At 33.0% G+C, this 21,089-nt stretch overlaps 1 protein-coding gene across 1 annotated transcript in view; it reads left to right on the top strand.

The window, feature by feature from the left end:
* Marf (Mitochondrial assembly regulatory factor) overlaps positions 1–21,089 on the top strand; it is a 373,692-nt gene that overhangs the window by 335,845 nt on the left and 16,758 nt on the right. Inside the window, exon 15 of the mRNA XM_090399591.1 lies at positions 13,107–13,303. Coding sequence (XP_090255717.1) covers positions 13,107–13,303 — 197 coding nt within the window. The remainder of the gene's footprint in view (positions 1–13,106; positions 13,304–21,089) is intronic.

Raw genomic sequence — 21,089 nt, 5'->3', positions numbered from 1 at the left:
TTTAGTTCTGTGGCACAGCCCTCCCTGTGAAGCATTTCTGAAGCTATATAACACTACTACTACTCTCTATAACAAATAAATGGGACATTTATTTGTTATAGGCTCTTATTTTGATAAGCTAGGCAAATTTTAGTTAATATTTTGATAAGCTAGGCAAATTTTTGTTGTCAGTTTACATATATATCAGACAAATACTACCAAGAATTACCTGTTTTTAGTGAAAAAAAAAGCAATTTCTAATGGCACTAGTGCTAGAAGGAAACCAGTGACAAGATATTTTACCATTTATTTAAGTTGTCACACTACAAAAGGCACATAGCTATGAAATTGCCAAGGGCACCAAAAACCTAGCTGCACTAGTTCATAAAATTACATTAAAAGAATGTTTAACTGCATGTTTTGGATATGTGCTTTTCTCTTCTAGTAAAACTGCTGGTTGTACATTATATGGTATTTTCTATATTGTGTAATAACGTACTAGACTGCACCATTTTGTTATACTACGTACATTCCACAATCCTGCTTGTCTTTGTTTTCTATTTACTTAATATTTGGGAATGGTTGACTGCCTTAATTATCAGCTGCCGCCATATATGTATTTCTACTATGTTCTATTTCTCACACTCTATAGTCTAACAAATTTATTTATTTATTATAAGGACTGCACCAGTTAGACTATATATTGAGTTTGATATAATAAGATATTAAAAGCAGATATCATTCTTATTCCATGCTTATATTATTCTTACTTTAAACTAGTTGTGGCATAAATATAAATCACATAACTTCTATCTTATGCAGGTTCGAATTTTTTAGGATAGTGCATTGACAGATTCAGTCCAATGTGATGTTTACAAACCATTTAATTAAATCTAAAGGAATATTTACAGAATGATACAGTATGTACACAAAGTCATTACAGTTTTCTTGCTACTCTCAATTCTTTTTAGTCTAAACTTTCTAGTCTAAGCTAATTCACAATTTAGCATACCATTGCTTGAATATAAGACATGTCTTGGTTAAGCCTAATTCACCTTTAATATACAATGCCTCACAAACATAGACACTTGACATACACTCTTATTCGGTTTTACAACTACTTACAATTCTTGATCAGCAGACAATCTTTCACATTAACCTTTTTTTGTTCACACATAGTCTTTCTTTCCGCTTGCTGACTCGTCTGACTATGCATTTCCTTATAAGGATCCTTAACATGGCAGAAACGTATAGCTCCTTCCTTTCAAGATGATCAACACAAAAATTCCTAAGACAGCCGATGCTTCCCTTTCAACCTCTGACAACAAACTTGGCATGGTGGAGACTCAGGTAAGAGAAGGCCTAAAAAAATCCTAAGACCAATTTCTTCTTGGACGATCTGCCTTAGTTAGGTTCAGCCCTTCGTTGTGCACATGCATGCGTCTCTCTTGAAATTGGTCATGTATTTACCTACAGACATCCTGATGTTATTCTTTGCGTGTTTTTGAAACTCTTTCTCCATGACTACTGTGGTCATGTATTGACCTCTGGATATGATGACATCATTCTTCATGGGTCTTTGGAATTTTTCATTCAGCATTAAACTTGAGCATTAGACTTACTGATTTAACATTACTTAATAGCCTTACTTGATGATGTCACGTGCCACATTATTTTAACAAAGGCTCAATACAATAATATTACAGAAAAGATTATTTCAGTCAAAATTTAACAATTTTCTGAGTACTTTCTCCTAAATAAAAAAAAACATGATAAGTTGCGAAGTCACTAATCATGAGAGATTTTACATTTATTATAATGGTATTAGAGATTAGTTTGGCCCATTGGATTTTTCTCTTAACACTGTTATTCCCATCATTCTCCTTGTACAAACAGTCTGCCAAACTTGTCAACACCAACTTCTAATTAATTTCCTGCCTACAACTGTTTTAGTATTAATTAAACACTGCACACCACACTTTGCTTTTGCTGACTGATACTTGAGAGGAGTATCTATGTCAATGATACTCCTCTCAAGCAGGATAATAAACATCAGTGTCTGTGACCATTGATGTTTATTATCCTGCTGTTTGCTTTAAAAGTCACAGCATCCGATATCCAAATAAGTGCTTGTAGCACATACATATTCAAATCATTTCCTTGTAGTTTTTGCATTTATGAAATATAAATCTCCAACATGCAATCAGATTATATTTTTAAATCAAGTTTGAAAAAACTAATTTCTGAGAATTTAGTGATTGTTTAAAAAGAATGAAATTTTGTTCCACTGGAGTATTTTGCAGTAAAGTATACATAAATGTGTGGAATGTTAGAATATGGCATTTTTAACTCAGTTACAGTTTTTAAGCTATAATTCACAGTACCAAAAAAGGGGGGAATGGGGCATGATGGGTATACTCAAAACATGATACATGCAGATACAGTACTTGCATACTGTATCTGCATGTACTGTATTGTGTTCTGAGTATATTCATCATGACCTTTTTTTTAACATAATCACAAATATTTTCCTGGAAAAGTAATCTGAAAATTATTATTTTATTTATTTATTTGTTATATTTTTTTTTGTAAGTTTGCCTAATTACACTTAGCTGAAGGCAGTGTCTTTTTTTTTTTTTGTAAACAATAAGTGGTGGTACTCATTCTTTGCTGGAAGGAAAAATTTATTAAAAAAATATAAAAAGAATTCTGAAAATGATTTGTTAAAATTTATTTCATAGTATGATGATGTCTTTATAATATGTTCAACAGCATCTTTTCCCCAGGTTGGTGGCAGCTGAAAGAACCATTATGGTTGATCAGATAAGTGTCGATGTGCTGACTGTAAAAAAAAAAGCATGATTTGAAATTTGGTACAATGTCAAAGTACAAAGAAAAAATACAAGGCAGCTTAGACATTGCCCAGATGAACAAGATCCACATTCCCAACTGAGTGATAAGGACTGGATCAACAAGTCAGCTACCAAAACAATTACATTGTTTTGGTAGCTGACTTGTTGAGATTAAACGTGTGGAAAGACTTATGTGTTCGTCGTACATGTTGTCTAATTTTGATGGTATATATCAGTACACAGAATTAATTCTGTGTTCTGATATATACCGTCAAAATTAAACAGCACATAATTAAGATTAAAACCAGCAAGAGACTGCTATCAGTAGGAATGTGGAATGTCCTAGAAAGAAGAGGAACTAGAAAGAATAGTGCAGAAGTTAAGAAGAGGGAAAGAAATATGAATTTATAGTGAACATTGAAAAAACTAAAACAAAGATATTTGAAGAGAAGAGGATGAAAATGCAAATAAAGATCAACAGATATGAGCTGAAAGAGGTTAGGACTTCATGTACCTTGGGTGCAACACGACACACAATTTAGACTGTAAAAAAAGAGATACAACCTTGGATAATAAAAGCACAAATAAACCTACAAGCAGTGGACAGCATATGGAAAATTAAATCGGTGAGTCTTTCCACAAAGATTGAGGTGGCTAGAAACGTGCATATTCACACGTGCTGTCAATGGTTGTGATACATGTATAATGGTCAGAAACTCTAAGACAAATATTAGCTTTCAAAAGAACATGTTATAAAAAGATTCTTCGAATTGAATGGGTGCAAAAGGTAACAAAAGAAGACCTGTATAGCAAAGTAAACTGCAAAGAGAATCTAATGCAAAAAATAACTCAAAGGAAACCAAAGTTTTTTTTTGGACATATCTGCAGAATGGATAACAGCAGAAAGTTCAAACCTTGATGCTTGGTGCAATGGATGAACCAAGGAGGCGGGGGTGGATACAGAAAGAGTTTGCATGATTTGAGTCACTTAGTTGTGGGCAGAGAGAAATGGCAAAGAATGTGAAACAAGCACTAGGGGCCAACAGGCATTGGACCCATGGACAGTGATGATGAATATGATCAAATTAAGTATATAACATACAGTTTATTAAGCATATTATTGTACAAATATATAAAAAAATAAGTAAAATGTGTACAATAATTTTTAATAAAATTTTATATGGTAATATATTAATAATGGACATAGTGAAAAACAGGGCTGCCTTTACCATTAGGCACAAGCTGGGGATCTCTATGGGGCCACATTTTAAAATCTTACTCCTCACAAAGAACAATAAAAAAAACAGCATAGTTATAGTTGCAAAATAAAATACTTATTTTTAAATATTACATTCATAATATAAAAACTAGAGGCTGCTGACAAATTTGTGAGGCCTCCCGCTTCCATTTGAAATACATTGTTCTTTCCTTAGAATATAAAACTAACAGGAACTCCTGTATTCCATAAAATTCATGTATGTAAGCATACCATTTCTTTGCTGGACATATATACGTGTCCAGCAAACCTGGATAATATTCTGTCCACCTGTTGAAAGAACATAGATAAGAAGTGCAGTTTGACCGTCATGGCCATTAGAAGGGGCAATAATCCTTCACTAGATTACCTGGCATACGTAGTAACTACGTTCAGTTGCCTACAGCAAGAAATGCAGTTGCTTGCTGTTGGCTCGGTAACCAGAATCTAACTTATATCAGACTAAATACCTGTGAGTTATATTCATTTTTTGCTGCTTGTTTTTATCGTATAATTATTGTTTTTAATGTCCGTGCAAAATAAGAAATCTTTTCGTACTTTCTTCACTTCATATTGTATCACTTTGGAAGATCACTATCAATTTTTTTTGCTAATTATTTTAATCACCAATACATTTTAAAATTCTCCCAGAACTTGATTGAAGATAATTATTTTTGTCAAACAATTATTTTATAAATTCATGAAAATACGGCCTCCATCTGTTCCAAATTAAGTTTTCTTTTTTATTCATAATCTTAATTCGAAGGTTAGTTTACAGATTGCGCGAAGGTTCGCACTTTTAAATTTTGCTTTATAGAGAATCATAACATGTAATGCATAAGTTTTATAACATAATCTGTAGGTTTTTGCATTTCAACTTTCTTGGTTTTCCCTTAAACACTCACTACAAATCGAAATAAACAGCAGTTATGAAGTCAACTGTTACGTACATATTTTCGACAAATTTCGATATTATGCGACAGTTTTGAAGTAGAGTTATTTTCCCTACAGTTTATCTTTCGAAAATGTGTAGGTGCATGCATCAAAATTAAATTTTATTTCCAAAATTTTCATAACAGAATTAATTCGTCTTTAATGGTTAACTCCCCCTCCCAAAATTATCACCACACACACACACACACACACAAAATACTATTAGATAACAATTCATTGTTTGAATTCGTTATTTTTCCAAAGTAATTGTACCAGAGAACTTTTAATATCAGGGGCGAATGCTGGTCTTGAAATTCACGCTTGCTCTTGTTATCATTCAGGGAATGAGAGGTGTGATTGAAGTCTGATTAGCAGAATGATGAATTACTGACCATTTAAAACTATGTACTGTATTTAGAAATTTATGTACATTTAATCTTACAAATACAACATTTATTTTACAAATGATATTCTATCTTTTTCAAATTCTACCCTACAGTTCTTCTTTATGAACTGGTCAATAACATCGTCATAAAAAGTTGGTTGTAACTTAATTTTCCTAAGCAACATGCACACTTATAAAGGCTGGCTAGAGCTACTTTGACTACGTATGGCTCATGTTTAAGCAACAGGGTGAGATGACATGGAGGGAGCGGAAATGGCTATGCGTGCACATGAAATCACAGTGCTGAAGCGAGGACCTGGATGCTCCCACAACTGAGCAAGCCAAGGTAGCTTGACTAACTCGGCCTTCAATACACAACGCAAAGCTCAATTATTGCTGTGCAAGCTTAAAACGTCTTCTGTCTACAAAAATAAAAGCCTAAATGGAATACTTATAAAATGATATTCTATCTTTTTCAAATTCTACCCTACAGTTCATCTTTATGAACTGGTCAATAACATCGTCATAAAAAGTTGGTTGTAACTTAATTTTCCTAAGCAACATGCTTAGGAAAATAAAAGCTGGCTAGAGCTACTTTGACTACGTATATGCATGTAATATTTATTAACAAATAAATATTACTTCTTTCTCAATTAATGAGCTTGTGCAGCAAGCATGGAGAATTCGCCACTATTTAATATTCCAATACTGAAATTAAATTGCGATTATTATAAATTAGTAAATTTTGGATATTTTTTCATTTATATTATTTCCTGATAAGTATAAATCATTAAATTATATAATATTGGGGAAATTAATGTTTAAAAAACAGTTTCATCCTACAAGCAATATCAAAATAAAATGTTTTGAACATCTGTAATGCAATCAGAAAGGTGAAAAATATAATAATAAAATAATAATAAATTTCTATGTGTATTCGGCTATTGGTAGGGACTTTTTAGTGCGTCTACTGGACGTGTTTGTTTCTCACTTTCTCAATAATGTTCGTTAGCTTACTGACTGTCACTCAAGCAGGAAGGAATAGGTCTATCTCTCCCCTCCCATCCCCACAAAAAAAAAACACATAAATGATTATGTAATACATATGCACCTTTTCTTTTAAATAATTCAAATCTTTTTTTTTCCAAGATAATTGTATCAAATTATTTATAATTTTTCGATAATAAAAATGAAACTCATCACTATAAATTAAGAGATCATTTTAGTATAACTGTTGTATCAGCCTGTAAAAGATATGTCAGTATTTCTGTGTTAGGATGTTTGTAATCAACAATGGAAAACGAAACAAGACATTCTTAATGTATTCTGCACTACAGCTAGATAATTTAGTGTGATTTCTGGAGAAACTTTCTCTTCTGTCTTTCTCAATAGCATTGAGAGTAATCTAAGTTTAGCTTTTCCTCCAGCTAAGAGGATTATTATGGACTACATTGAAGGCGTAGTAATATTTAGAATTTAAAAAATAAATAAATAACAAAAATAACATTACTGAAATTTCAGCAGACCATTGACCAACTGATTTCAGATTGCAATGAAATAGTACAGAATTAGACAGCACAACAATATTATTGCTTTATTTTATTTTATTTTTTATTTTTTTATTTTATTTTATTTTTTATTTTTTTGTCAAAACGATAAACTGAAGTAACAGATTTTGAATACTGTCTGAAAGCTTTCAAACCAGTAGAAATTTAAAGTAGTTATATAATTGTGTTCCAGGAGAAGGGAGGTAGATGCGTAGAAAATCTTCAAAATGACACAAATTTTGAATTATTTCGTATCCTTCATGTTATATTTTTAACATATCTACAGTGGTTACACTGGATATTATAGAAATTGTTGATATTAAAAAGACTCGCAATCAGAAACCCTGAAGAATGCAGTTTAACATCATTTGTTGTTCACAAAAAAAAAAAAAAAAAAAACGTTCCTAAAATTGAAATGCTATGATCCATATAATGGTATTTTGCAAGGAAAGAAAGCAAAATGTCATATTTATTTCAATAAATGTTATTTAAAAAAGATAAATATTTGACGCAATATTTTAAATGAAACAAACATTTTAAAATTCGCGAAAAAAAAATTCTTCTATATTGTCAGTAAAGTGAAAGAACATAAAGTTGTCTTGTTCCGTGACGCCGATTTGAAGAATGAAAGACAGCAAATTTACTATTACTAAATAGGTTCATTGCAAAGGCTGATCTCTGGTGATTTCAGGATTGATTATTTTCTTATTTTCTTACATGTGAAATTCGTTTTTATTTTTGTAAAAAGACAATAATTGTGCAGGAAAACAAAAACAAAAAAAATTGAATATCGTAGGATGGTAATGGAAATTCCAAGTAACACCTTTGACTTTACGTGTACTGTGTTACTTGGAATTTCCTTTACTGTCCTACGATATTCGATTTTTTTTCCTGAACGGCTCTAAAATCGCCGCTCAGGGATTAATGGTGAAGGGGGTAATTGCATGATAAAAAGTAGAATGCAGATGAAGTTTTGATCCATTAAAATTGAATTGGCAACTATGCCACGGAATCTTGTCCGGAAGCAGTGCAGTATTTTTGTTTTATTCAAAACGTATATAATTACTTTTCATCTTCAACAAGAAGATGGAGTATACTCTTTAAACATTTAGAAAAAAAAAACCTTTAACAGTTAAAAGACTGAGTGAAACGAGGTGTTCCACAAGAGCTGACACTGTATTGCTTTGAAACCGTGAATATAAACAAATTAAAGAGGCATTACTTGAACTATTCTTTTCTCCTCATGAAAACCTATTTCTAAATTAGAGCTCATCATTGGCTGATCATTTTGACAATTCAGAAACAGCAATTTTAACAGTTGTGTAGGACAAAATTTTACAACGAATAAATGCTACTAGTAAATCTCTACAAGATCCCAATATGGATTTCTTTTTAGCTAATAATTTGTTAGTCTTTAGTTGGTTTTATTTTACATATAAGTTTCACTCAATCTTTTAACCGTTAAAGAATTTTTTTTTCTAAATGTTTAAGGAGTATACTCCATCTTCTTGTTGAAGATGAAAAGTAATTATATACATTATATAAGTTATATAAGTATATACGTGTAGGACAAAATTTTACAACGAATAAATGCTACTAGTAAATCTCTACAAGATCCCGATATGGATTTATTTTTAGCTAATAATTTGTTAGTCTTTAGTTGGTTTTATTTTACATATAAGAAATAGTTTTTACTGCTTTAAATGAAGAAATGAATTTATTAACAGATGAGAAGGAAAGAGTGAAAAAACGAGAAAAAAAAATGTCTCACAAAATTTCACAATCTGATGATGAGATTATTCATATATTACATGGGAAAGAAAATTTCATTGTTAATACTTTTAATGTCTTTGCAATAAGCTAATTTTGGAAATTAATGAAAGAGCAAAAAGCTATTTAGACAGATGTTTGGCATTTTTTTGAAGAAAGATATAGCAGAAGATAAGTACAAGACTAGTATTAACAAAATTTCACAATCTTATGGGGCTGATTTATTTATGTTTTACTATTGATTCAGAAAATTTATTAGTGAAGTTAAGCAATTTTTAATAATGATAAAGGAAGAAAATTTTTCAATTAAAATATGTACAAATTTATAAACAATTGGTTAAAGTCTACTTTTCCGAACATAGAAACAATTCTAAAAATATTTTTGAGGATTCCTATTACAAATGCAAGTGCTGAACGCTCATTTTCAGTGTTGAAATGAATAAAAAATTTAAGAAGCAGCTTGCACCAAAATAAAACGTGATCTATCGTTATTATGCATTGAATCAGATGTAATAGACTCGATTAATTATGATATCATTTTAGATATATTTGCTAAAACCAAAGCCAGAAAAAAAAAACTTATTATTTTTTTTCTTTTTTAATTTAAATTTGAACTGATATATATATATATATATATATATATATATATATTTTTTTTTTCTTTAAATGCAAATATATGTATGCCAATGTTGTATTATTTTTAGTTTATTAAAATGAGTTATTGTGGAAATGCCTACTCAATTTTCAATTAACTAAAAAAAAAAGCATATGAATTTGATTAACTGTAATGGAGACTTGTTCTTTTGGGGCCTTATTATGATGTTGTGCCTAGGGCCTCAAAAAGTATAAATGCCACCCTGGTGAAAAATGTAAATTTTATTAAATAACTAAGCTTGTTTATGTACTAGATAAATGTGCATAAAAATTACTGAATATTACAATTTTCTAAAACTGGTTGAAGGTGTATTTTTTTCTTACAAAGAATTTTATTCTAGATAATCATGAAACAGTCATTTGTTTGGCCTAATTAATTGCATATGTCCAAGTTTTAGAGTCTGCTTTTGTTCTAAACTAACTTTTATTCATAATCCTAATTAAAAATTACTGTATAGAAGGAATGCTTAGTTTCTCTGCTTATATGGTTTTCTCTGGGATTAAAAAAAAAAAAAAGACTTTAGACATTCACAGCATGACATTTTACAATAAGTTAGAATGGTAGAATTTTTATGATCTTCTGATCTTTTCACTTTGGTTTTATTCCTTAAAGATAACCAAGTGGTAACTCTTGTTCACTCCTCCCTCTCATGGTGGGTGGTGCTGGGTATTCTGTAAACATTTTACTTAAATATAAAGAGCCAACAGTCTTCATTTCGGCGATATAAACATTAATTAAATTAAGGGGATATTAGATCTCACATTGTTTCAAAACCGAATAAGAAACTCAAAGATTGGTATCAGAGAGTTTCATGCTGAATATAGTATAAAAAACTATAAAAGTATCGGTGAATACTAGCGTGAGATAAATGCAAGCAGTCCTAGAACGTAGTACAAACAGAACTTTCCCCACCTTTGCAACGAGTTGCCTGTGTTTGTATTACGTTCTAGGACTACTTGCATTTAGCTCATGCTGGTATTCGCCGATACTTTTATAGTTTTTTATACTATATTCGGCATGAAACTCTCTGATATCAATCTTTGAGTTTCTCATTCTGTTTTGAAACAATGTGGGATCTAATATCCCCTTAATTTAATTTCTGTAAACATACTTACGCTTTCCCAGATTTGTGGTTTCCATCCTTGTGGTATGAGAACAGCAAAAGTTTCAAATGTGTAACCTCAGCTATTAAATTCAGGGGTGGTGGTGTGATAGTATGGTCCTATTTTAACTGGTGGCCTTGGACCTATGTTTGTGGGTGCCACAAATATTGAACTCTGAAAGGTAGCTGAACATTCTGAACAATGCATTGCATCTTACTTTGTGGCATTTCTCTAGAATTGACCATTGTCTCTTTCAGCAAGACAGTGCCTATGTTAAGTCTGCTGCTGTAATGTGGACATGAAGGTCACCACACTTGACTGGTTTCCACAGAGCCCTGATCTCAACCCTACTGAACAATTGTGGGATGAACTGGAGCATTAAGAGAGGTCAAGGGATGTCTGCTGCACAACAATCCAAGATCTCATTACATCACTATAGGAAAAATGATCCAAAATTCCCATTGATCACTATTCTATGCTTGTGGAAGATATGCCCCATATGATTTTTGCAGTCATGGCAGCAAAAGAAGGTTCTACATCTTATTAAGGTGGGTGCCATGGCTGTTTGTTACTCACAGTATGGTGTTCATTGACTTTTTTCCAAGCAGTGTGTGTGTGTGTGTGTGTATACACACACACACACACACACACACACACACTGATAGGCAGGTTCTCCTTCAATTCTGATGACTCGAATTTTGAAGACTCAAAAGGGGGGAGGGGGGTTTGCCTATGGTGCCCCCCCCCTCTAATCTTTCTCAGGACTCTCATATGTGTGGTCTCTAGTCTTTGGTCAAGTGTTTATTTCTAACCCAGCTCTCAGATCCATATGTTAAAATTGGTTTCAACACTATCTTGTATACAGCTAATTTAGTGTTTTGACTAATTTCTCTCTTATTCCATATAAATTTATTCAGTTGACTTCCTATCATACCAGCTTTATTGATTCTGTTGTCTATTTCTATATTTAATTTACCATCTAAACTAAAAATTTTGCCTAAGTAGCTGAAATATTTTACTTGTTCTATAGGTTTTCTATTCACAATGCAGTTGATATTTTCAGTGTTTCTGCCTATTTTCATTGTCTTTGTCTTATTATTGCTGACCTTCATACCAAATCTATTACAGGAGTTATTCAATTTAGTCAGGGAATCTTGCAGACTGGTAGGAGATTTATTGAGAAGTATAACATCATCTGCATAGAATAAAGAGCTCAGATTAACATCTTCAATTTTGATATCAGGTTTAATTGCACTTTTCTTCATAATGTGATCCATATAGATAACCGAGTAGATGATGTACATCCTTGTCTGACACCAGATTTAACATAAAACCATCTTCTTGTACTTCAATTCTAACTGCCAACTTACAACTCAAAGACTGAATATTGCTTGATATAATGCTCCATTGACATCATACAACTGCAGCATTTTGAATAGCTTCTCTCTTGGCACCTTGTCATACACCTTTTCTGCATCTACAAAACTTAAATACAGATTTTTGTTATATTCCCATGACTTCTCAAATATTTGTCGTAATGTGAAAATTTGATCCTGACAGCCTCTATTTGGCCTGAATCCAGCTTGTTCTTCACCAAGCTACCCTTCCACAATCCTTCTCAAATGTTTCTCAAGTATACTTGAATAAATCTTACCAGGAACACTCAGTAGGAAAATATCTCTGTAATTCTCACATTCAGTTTTATTTCCCTTTTTATATATGGGTACTATGATAGCTCTACTTCAATAATCCAGAATTCATGCCTCTGTCCAGGCTGTCTGAACTATGCATTGCTGCCACTGTAAGATTTTTATACCTCCATACTTCAGCATTTCTGGTCGAATATCATCTACACCCGCTGCCTTTTCACATTTCATGCTTTTGATGGCTTTTTTTTATTTCAAGTATTGGATATGTATTCTGGACTGCATGCCTGTTGAGTGTTTTTTACCACTGTCTGTCATCAGTGCTTGTTTCATTTAGCAATTGTTCAAAGTAATTACTCCATACATCAAGGATATCTTTTTCACCAGTTTTCATGTCATCTTTATCATCTTTAATTCCTTTTACAGCACTCTTTCCTCCATTTCTGAGCTTTTTGAACACCCTCCAGAATATTTTGCCACCTTGATGATATTTATTTTCTATGTTCTTACCAAAGTCTTCCCATGACTTGTTTAGCTAGTTTTACACAGTGTTTAGCTTTCTTACATTTGTCTCTGTACTCTTTAAGAGCACAAGCTGACTTATTTGTGAGGAACTTTTGATATGCTTTCTTCTTTTTCTTCACTGAAAGAAAAGAAAAAAGCATATCTTTAACTTCCTGTGTTCACCATTGGGTTCTGAATTTTCTATCCTTGCAGACAACCTCAATACATGAAAATGTGAGATGTTACTATATAACGAAATATATGAAAATATTTGCAATATTATTTTTTTATTTCGTATGCAATCTAACTCTAGAAAGGTATTCAAAGTTAATATTGTGGTATTGCTTTAAATTTTTTAAAAATAATTCTTGACGCATGCAACTTTTGTCTCGGTGCTGCAGTTATATTTATTTCTTAAAAAAAAAAAAAATTCAGATAAGTACTTAAAATTTGAAACCATTCCAAATCTACTTGCAGTTAATACGTACTGTGGGATGGAGAATCATAGCTCTTACACTAGGGATATATAGTGTGTTGTATTTATATGAGCGTCTTACATGGACCAACAAAGCTAAAGAGAGGGCATTTAAAAAGCAATATGTAAGCCATGCAACACGTAAACTGAGGCTTATTGTCGATTTAACCAGTGCTAACTGCAGTCACCAAGTCCAGCAGTAAGTTATCTGTTTTTGTTGTTGTTGTTGTTTAAGATATATTAATGCTAAATGCTTATCTATCACTCATGGGTTATTGGCATACATAACTGTATAAACTACCTCCAGATCCATTAAATGATTTTGGATAAGATTAATATTCCTTAGTTTTTTTTGTGACAAATAATTTGTGTAGTTTTTATTTTGATGAATGCTGGTGTTAATATGCTTCCTAGTAAAAAAAAACATGTCTGCAAGATAGTTTATCTTATCTCAGCTTCTGTTAATTTGTTAGGCTCAGTGATTTGTCACGACCATGCAACTTTGCTTCTTATACCTGCTTAATGCTATGATGTGGCATTTAATTCAACATACATTGTTGTTTCTGCCAGTTGTATGGGTTCTGAGATTGTCTGTTTTGCAAGAGAGTAAATAAATTTTGGGGAAGGAAATCCCATTTCCTCTATAGGAATTTAAAATAAAAAAAAATAAATAAAAAAACAGGAGTGAATATTTTTTTAACACACTGGTGAGTGCCAGTGATTCTCATATGCTTTCTAGTAAAAAAAAAAAAAAAAAAAAAAATCTGCTAAATTTTTTACTAGGAAGTAAATGAAAACTTAAATTTTTTTTCCAAAAAATTTTTCACTTATTCTTGTCAGTGTCTTTAGATTTGTAATTTTTTTTTAATGTGTTGATATAGTGATCAAAGCAACTAGGCTATGAGCCAAGATATTATGCTTGTTAACTGCATGTATTCTCCTGCCAGTACATGTGTGTTTTGATAGAAGAGGAAAAATACCTTGCCACCTCGTTATGAGACTATTACTAACTACCTTCATTTGAAAGCTCTTGAATCCTTGATTTTAAAGGTTCAGCACATCAGAAATGGAACTCAAATCCAGTTCTTCTCATCTAAGGGCCCAGCGCTATGTCATATTAACAAATGTTCTATAAAGGCATCTTATATCCCTGTATCCACTGTGATGTGATATATATATTGCAAAATTTGTCACACAAGAGAGAAGTGAATGTTTGTTGTACAGTAGACATAGTCATTTAGCTTATTTTAATTATCACAGGCAGTTCTGTTTCCTCCAATTCTCCAATGCAAATAGTGGTGTTTTCTTGAGCAAGGACTGATCTAGTGTTAATGGCATTTTTCTAGACTGTTAAATGGTATGCTCAAAATTTTGTCAAATTCTTACTTTATTCAGTTTTGTTGACAGTATTTTTTACATAATTCTTCTTTAATCGAATGACACATATATATCCTTATCCAAAACTGTAAGTACATTTGAAGGTGTTCACTTGCATAATTGCATGTAAACACTGCAGCTTTCCATAAATCTGTGACAGGTTCCAGTTTATTTCCTGCCACATATTTGGTGTATATATATATCATGTTGAAAAAAAATTTTTTTTTCATCTTGATATTATGCTGAAATAACTGCTTGTGAAGCTGTTTGGTTTCTTTTAGTATAATGTCCCTTCTAATGTACAATAGCAATACTTTATGTGGAGATTAGCCATGTCTACTGCTTTGTGCAGTTGTCAAAGTATTTTACAGATCTGTAACTTTGATAGCCATCTAGTTACTAGAATGCAATTCACACAACTGTAGTAATTTATGTGATAGCTGATTTTTTTCCAGGTTGGTTAGTAGACAGAAATAATCAGATGCTGGAATAGAGTAGAAAAAAAAATAACTGAGTGTCGACATTGTTTACTACAGGTAGTAAAAGTAGTATTGTCATTCAAGAATATTTAGATTCAATCATTTCACATTATTACTAATCAGATATAATTCCTTAGACTTTTGTTTATGGTAAACTGATATTGCAGGTATTATTTGGGTGTGCTATTACACCAATCTGCATATGATTCATAACATTTCTTCATTTAGTTACTAAGATATTCTGAAAGTTTTGGAGCAATACTTAGAAAAAATATTTTGGAGAAAGCATTAACAGAATAGTGGCAGAAAATATTCAAAAGGAATGCAGTCAGGAGTACATAATCAACTATATGAGATAGAAAAAAAAAAAGTCACCAAAAATCTGTAAAGCAGAAATGCTACTGGAGTAAATGATATCGGAAGTCTAATCCGTAAACTGCAGTATATGGGAATGGATATAGGGTTGGTGAGATGGATATGAGGGTGGTTGATGGAGACATACCAGAGAGTAGTTTACTCAGGAGTAGAGTCCAAAAGACGGCCTGTGACTAGTGGTGTGCCGCAGGGTTCTGTTTTTGGACCACCGCTGTCCAATTTGTTCATTAACAATATAGGAAAGGATCTGAGAAGAACGGTTCATTTGTTCGCTGATATGCTAAGTTGGTTAGGGCAATAGTGAATGCTGAAGATGTCAAAATTTTGCAGGATGATTTGGATAGATTGGAGTTCTGGGCTAAGGAGAATGGATGTCAATTTAATGTGGCAAAATGTAAGGTTATGCATTTTGGGGTGAAAAGATTAGCGGCAGTATATCACATTGGTGGAACTGTACTCCAGGAGATTGATGAGGCCAGGGACTTGGGAGTGTTGGTGGATAGGGAGTTGAAGTTTAGGGGGCACATCGCAGAAGTGGCTAAATCAGCTCATCAAATCATTTGGATGCTGAAGAATACTTTGACGAGCAGAGATAAGCAAGTTATTGTTCCTCTGTATCAAGCCTTGATAGGACCCCATCTTGATTGCTGTGCCCATATCTGGTCACCTAGGTTTCTTCTTGATGAGGAGGAGGTTGAGAGGATCCAGAGGCGAGTGACCAAGATGGTAGCAGGTCTATGGAATGAACCTTATGAAAACAGGTTGAAGATTTGTGGGTTGCAGAAATTGGTTGATAGGTGGAAAAGGGGAGATATGATTGAGACATTCAAATTGCTGAAGGGTTTCTATGGGATTAATTCAGAGGATATCTTTGAGAACAGGACTGGTGGTGGGACATCCATGGAAGCTGGGCAAGAGTGTAGTTAGTAAGGGTGTTAGAACTGGGTTTTTTTACTTTTAGAGTGGTGAACGAGTGGAATAAGCTGCCTGAGTCTGTTGTGGGTACTATGACAGTGAATGAGTTCAAGGCAAAGTATGATAGATACTGTGTGAATGTCGAATAGTTGCGATTGACATGATGTTTAGGGCCTCCCTCGATGAGTCTAAGGACTCCTTGGAGTCGCCCGTAATAATAATATTCAACCATAAATACTCAAATATGGAAGTATAAAAGTTGGTACATCACATAATTCAAAAGATCATAATCAGAATGTTGAATTCTGGATGATTGGAATATAACTCTTATAGAACTGAGTATTCCATCATCATCATCACTGCCATATACTCTCAAGGGGTGTACAGGATATGATAGTACTACATGAAAAATTTTTATCATTACTAACTTCCTATCTACAATTTTCCTCCAAATCAGTCTGTTACCTATCAAGACTCAAACATTATCAGATCTTATATTTCTATCTTCTAAGGCACTTTTTACTGTATCAATCCATCTATATCTTGGTATTACTATATGGAAGTGTTCTCTTCCAACCTGGCAGAGAACACTTGTTTTGCTAATCTCGCCCATTCTGTTCAAGTGACCATACCACATGAGATTAGCTCTGCTAATGCATTCCTGGATGCTGAGAACGTCAAGTTCTTTCCTAATATTCTCGTTTTTAATATGATATTGCCATTGATGCCATCTGTTCAGGACTCTCATATCTGCGGTCTCTAGTCTTTGGTCAAGTGTTTTACTTCTGACCCTGCTCTCAGATCCATAAGTTAAAATTGGTTTGAACACCGTCTTTTATACAGCTAATTTAGTGTTTTGACTAATTTCTCTCTTATTCCATATAAATTTATTCATTTAACTTCATTCCATACCAGCTTTGTTGATTCTGTTGTCTATTTCCATATTTAATTTACCATCTTCACTACATGCCTAAGTAGTTGAAATGTTTCACTTGTTGTATAGGTTCTCCATTCACAATGCAGTTGATATTTTCATTGTCTTTATCTTGTTATTGCTGACTTTCATACCATATCTATTACAACAGTTATTCAATTTAGTCAGGGAATCATGCAGACTTGTAATGGATTTATTTAGTTAGAAGTATAACATTGTTCGCATAAAGCAAAGAGTTGAGAATAACATCTCCAATTTTGATATCAGGATTAATACCACTTTCCTTCATAATGTGATCCATATAGATAATGAATAACAGAGGGGATAATGTACATCCTTGTCTGACACCAGATTTAACATTAAATCATCTTCCTGTACTTCCTTCAATTCTAACTGCTGACTTACAACTCAAATGAAGACTAAGTATTGCTTGATATAATGCCCCATTGATGCCATATAACTGTAGAGTATTGAATAGCTTCCCTCTTGGCACCTTATCATATGCCTTTATCAGATCTACAAAACTTAAATACAGATCTTTGTTATATTTTCATGATTTCTCAACTATTTGTTGTAAAGTTAAGATCTGATCCTGACAGCCTCTATTTGGCTTGAATCCAGCTTGTTCTTCACCAAGCTTCCCTTCCACAGTCCTTCTCAACCATTCCTCAAGTATACTTGCATAAATCTTACCAGTTACACTAAGTAGAGAAATACCTCTGTAATTCTCTCATTCAGTTTTATTTCCCTTTTTATATATGGGTACTATGAGAGCTCTACTCTAATAATCCAGAATTCGTCCCTCTGTCCAGGCCTTCTGAACTATGCAGCGCGGCCACTGTAAGACTTTTATGCCTCCATAATTGAGCATTTCTGGTCAAATATCATCTATTCCTGCTGCTTTTCCACATTTCAGGAATACTGAGCATTCTAGGTAAGATTTATGCAAGCATACTTGTGGGGGTGGGGGAGGGGGAACAAACCACATTTAAGCCAAAGATTGAATAATGAATTGGAGGTACAAGAAGATGGTTTCATATAAAATCAGGTGTAAGACTAAGGTGCATGATAAGCTGCTTAAATGATACTCATAACTATTATGGATCACATCATGAAGTAAAGTGGTATTAAGCCACTAAGGTATTAAGAAAGTGGTATAATTATGATATCAGAATTGGAGATGTCAAACTTTTTACTTCATGCAGATGGTGTTATATGTTATACCCCTAAATCCTAAAAGTCTTCAGGATTCTTTAACTGAAAAACCCTTCAAGCCCTGTAACAAATTTGACATGATAAGCAGCAGTAAAAAGACAGAACTATGAAAATAAGTAATAACATGGAAAAAAAAAATCAGTCTTGCAATCTTGATGGAGGAAAACTGTAGAAAAAGTAAAATATTTTAGCTATTTAGGCACAATATTTAGTGAATATGCAAATTAAATATAGAAATAACAGAATACGAAAAGCTTGTATGATGGTGAAGCCAGTTGAATAAATTTAAGTGAGACAAAGAAATTATTAAAACTATCTATAACTCTGTGTGCTTAAAAGATCAGCCACCATACTGCGATTTGTTGAGAGTCAGCAGATAAGTCTCAGTAGATCACAGTATGGACAATTGTAGATGCCTGGACATCACACATGAATGGTGCAGTATGGGAAGCAGTAGGTGCATATTCTCTATGGCTGCTTTAATGCATCTATTCTTGTGGTGTCATTGCCAGGAAGATTACACCATAATACAAAAGCCACTCAGCCTAGCACTGCCTTTCACTGCACAAGGCTTAAACGGTATCATATTAATGACTAGATGGAATTCTGACTTGGAGGTGTTTTGTCATCCCACATTAAGGATCTAAAGACATTAGTGTGTGGCACATGAACCTAAAGTCGTTCAATCTATGTTCCATTGATGTATGGCATAGGGATTAAGATTATTGCCAGACATCATTGCTTGGGATTATTCCCAAATAATCTCGAGCAGTAATGTCAGTAACTGTAACCTTGCTAATGCCAGGTCAAGGCTGACCATGGATACATGACAGTACTATTTATTGTCCCCTTTCTGATGATCTGACTTCTAGTCAAATAAATAAATTGACCAAACTGTTGGGATTACTTAACCAAAAGGAAGCTAAAACCCATCATGGGCACCCTCCTGGATTCTTTGGTTTCCCCTTAATGCCCTTAAAACAAATGTTTCATTATCAGCTGCATTTGATTCACCATATTATAAAATCACATCCTTTATTAAGAACAGTTTACACTTTAAAGAAAAAAATCTCAGAGCTTTGTCTTTGATCTGGTGATCTTTCAAGCAGCCTAGATATTGTTTCTCACTTCCCAAATATTCTTCTACATGAAACATTAGAATTCCTCTGATAAGGCTTCCTGACAGATATTCTTTGTCTCTGATTTTGTCATCCACTCTGCCATTGGTAATCCTGTTTCTCCTACCTTCTCCAACTATTTTATGGAATGTTTGAATTGTGGTTCAAAGCAAAAATTATTCTATTAAGCAAAGATTAATAGTGTTCATCCTTGAATACAATTTACTCTTGAAATGGAAAAAGATCATTGCATTTATTTTTTAGGCATCCTTATTCTTTGGCAGACAAATGGAAGCCTTTAATTTTCTGTCTTGTGGTAGAATTAATGATGTTCATCCTTGAATACAATTTACTCTTGAAGTGGAAAAGGATCATTGCATTTGTTTTTTTAGACATGCTTATTCTTTGACAGCAAAATGGAAGCCTTTAGTTTTCTGTCTTGTGGAAGAAAACCTACATTGGACTTTATATCCATGCTTAGTAATATCACCATTCTTGTCAAAATCTGGCACTGTAAGTCTCATCCATTGGACTCACTCTTTATACTCTACAAAAGCTGATGCAAGATAAATTTTATTAAGGCCCCCTTGTTTGATGGCTTCACTTAGTCTTTTGTTAACAAGGTTGTTTACCAGCTATGAGGTCTCTAAGTCGCCTGCCTCATGGGAGGTTATTAACCATTTTGCCATCTCTTATATCATAGGTGTTACTGCGAGGATCACTAAGCTATTTAGATCTTTTGGATTCACTGTTCATCCTGTTAATAAACTTCCTTCCTTCCTTCCTTTCAAGTCTGCACAAAGGATATGCTTCTGTCTCTAGCCTACCTCAGTGTTTTATCAAACACTCTGCACTTCTAGGCTATCTTACTCCAGCCAGACTGGCAGATCTGTGGCTGTTCTTCTTGATAAAGATCTCAACTGCAGCAGATTTTGTGAGTCGGCTCAATGTGGACTTGCCGAACCTTCCATTGCCACCAAACATCAGATTCTTTTGAAGAAAATTAAGGTTCTACACAAGAGGCATATTCGTTTAGAACAATTATACAAAGAAAGCTGTGAAATCTTATTCATTATCCCACTTGAAATAGAAGTGATTGACTAAAATGTTATCCTTCTTATGAGAAATTGTTCATCTTTATACATCCCATCCTTAAACAGTTTTATATATATATATATAATTTGTTTTAAAAAATTGTTGTTAAAATTGAAAAAAAAAAAGTTCTGAAGACTGTATCTCTCTATGTCATTTACATTAGCTCACATTCTTATTGTTGAATCTTCATTTATACTGATGGTATCCATACTGCTTGGGCAAAAATTTTTCGCATAAATTTCCGTTGCTTATTACTGTGTTAACCTTACATCATAATAATAATACACCACATACCACTTAGTAGAATGTCTATGAAATTTTCAAATGAAGATTAAATAAAAAATTTTTGAAAAAAGAACTAATGAACTTCTCTTCAAGATCGCAGGATTTGATGACAACACACAAACAAAAGAAGTTAACTTCAGTTTTATCAAGTGCAGCAGTTTCTTTCTCTCTCAACAGTGGCCATAGAAATAT

The sequence above is a fragment of the Typopeltis vanoorti genome, chromosome 10 (assembly GCF_054136105.1).
Source record: "Typopeltis vanoorti isolate ZY-2024b chromosome 10, IOZ_Tvanoo_1.0, whole genome shotgun sequence".
NCBI lineage: Eukaryota > Metazoa > Arthropoda > Arachnida > Uropygi > Thelyphonidae > Typopeltis > Typopeltis vanoorti.
Note: the sequence above shows the minus strand (reverse complement) of the source record. Positions and strands in the feature narration are given on the sequence as shown.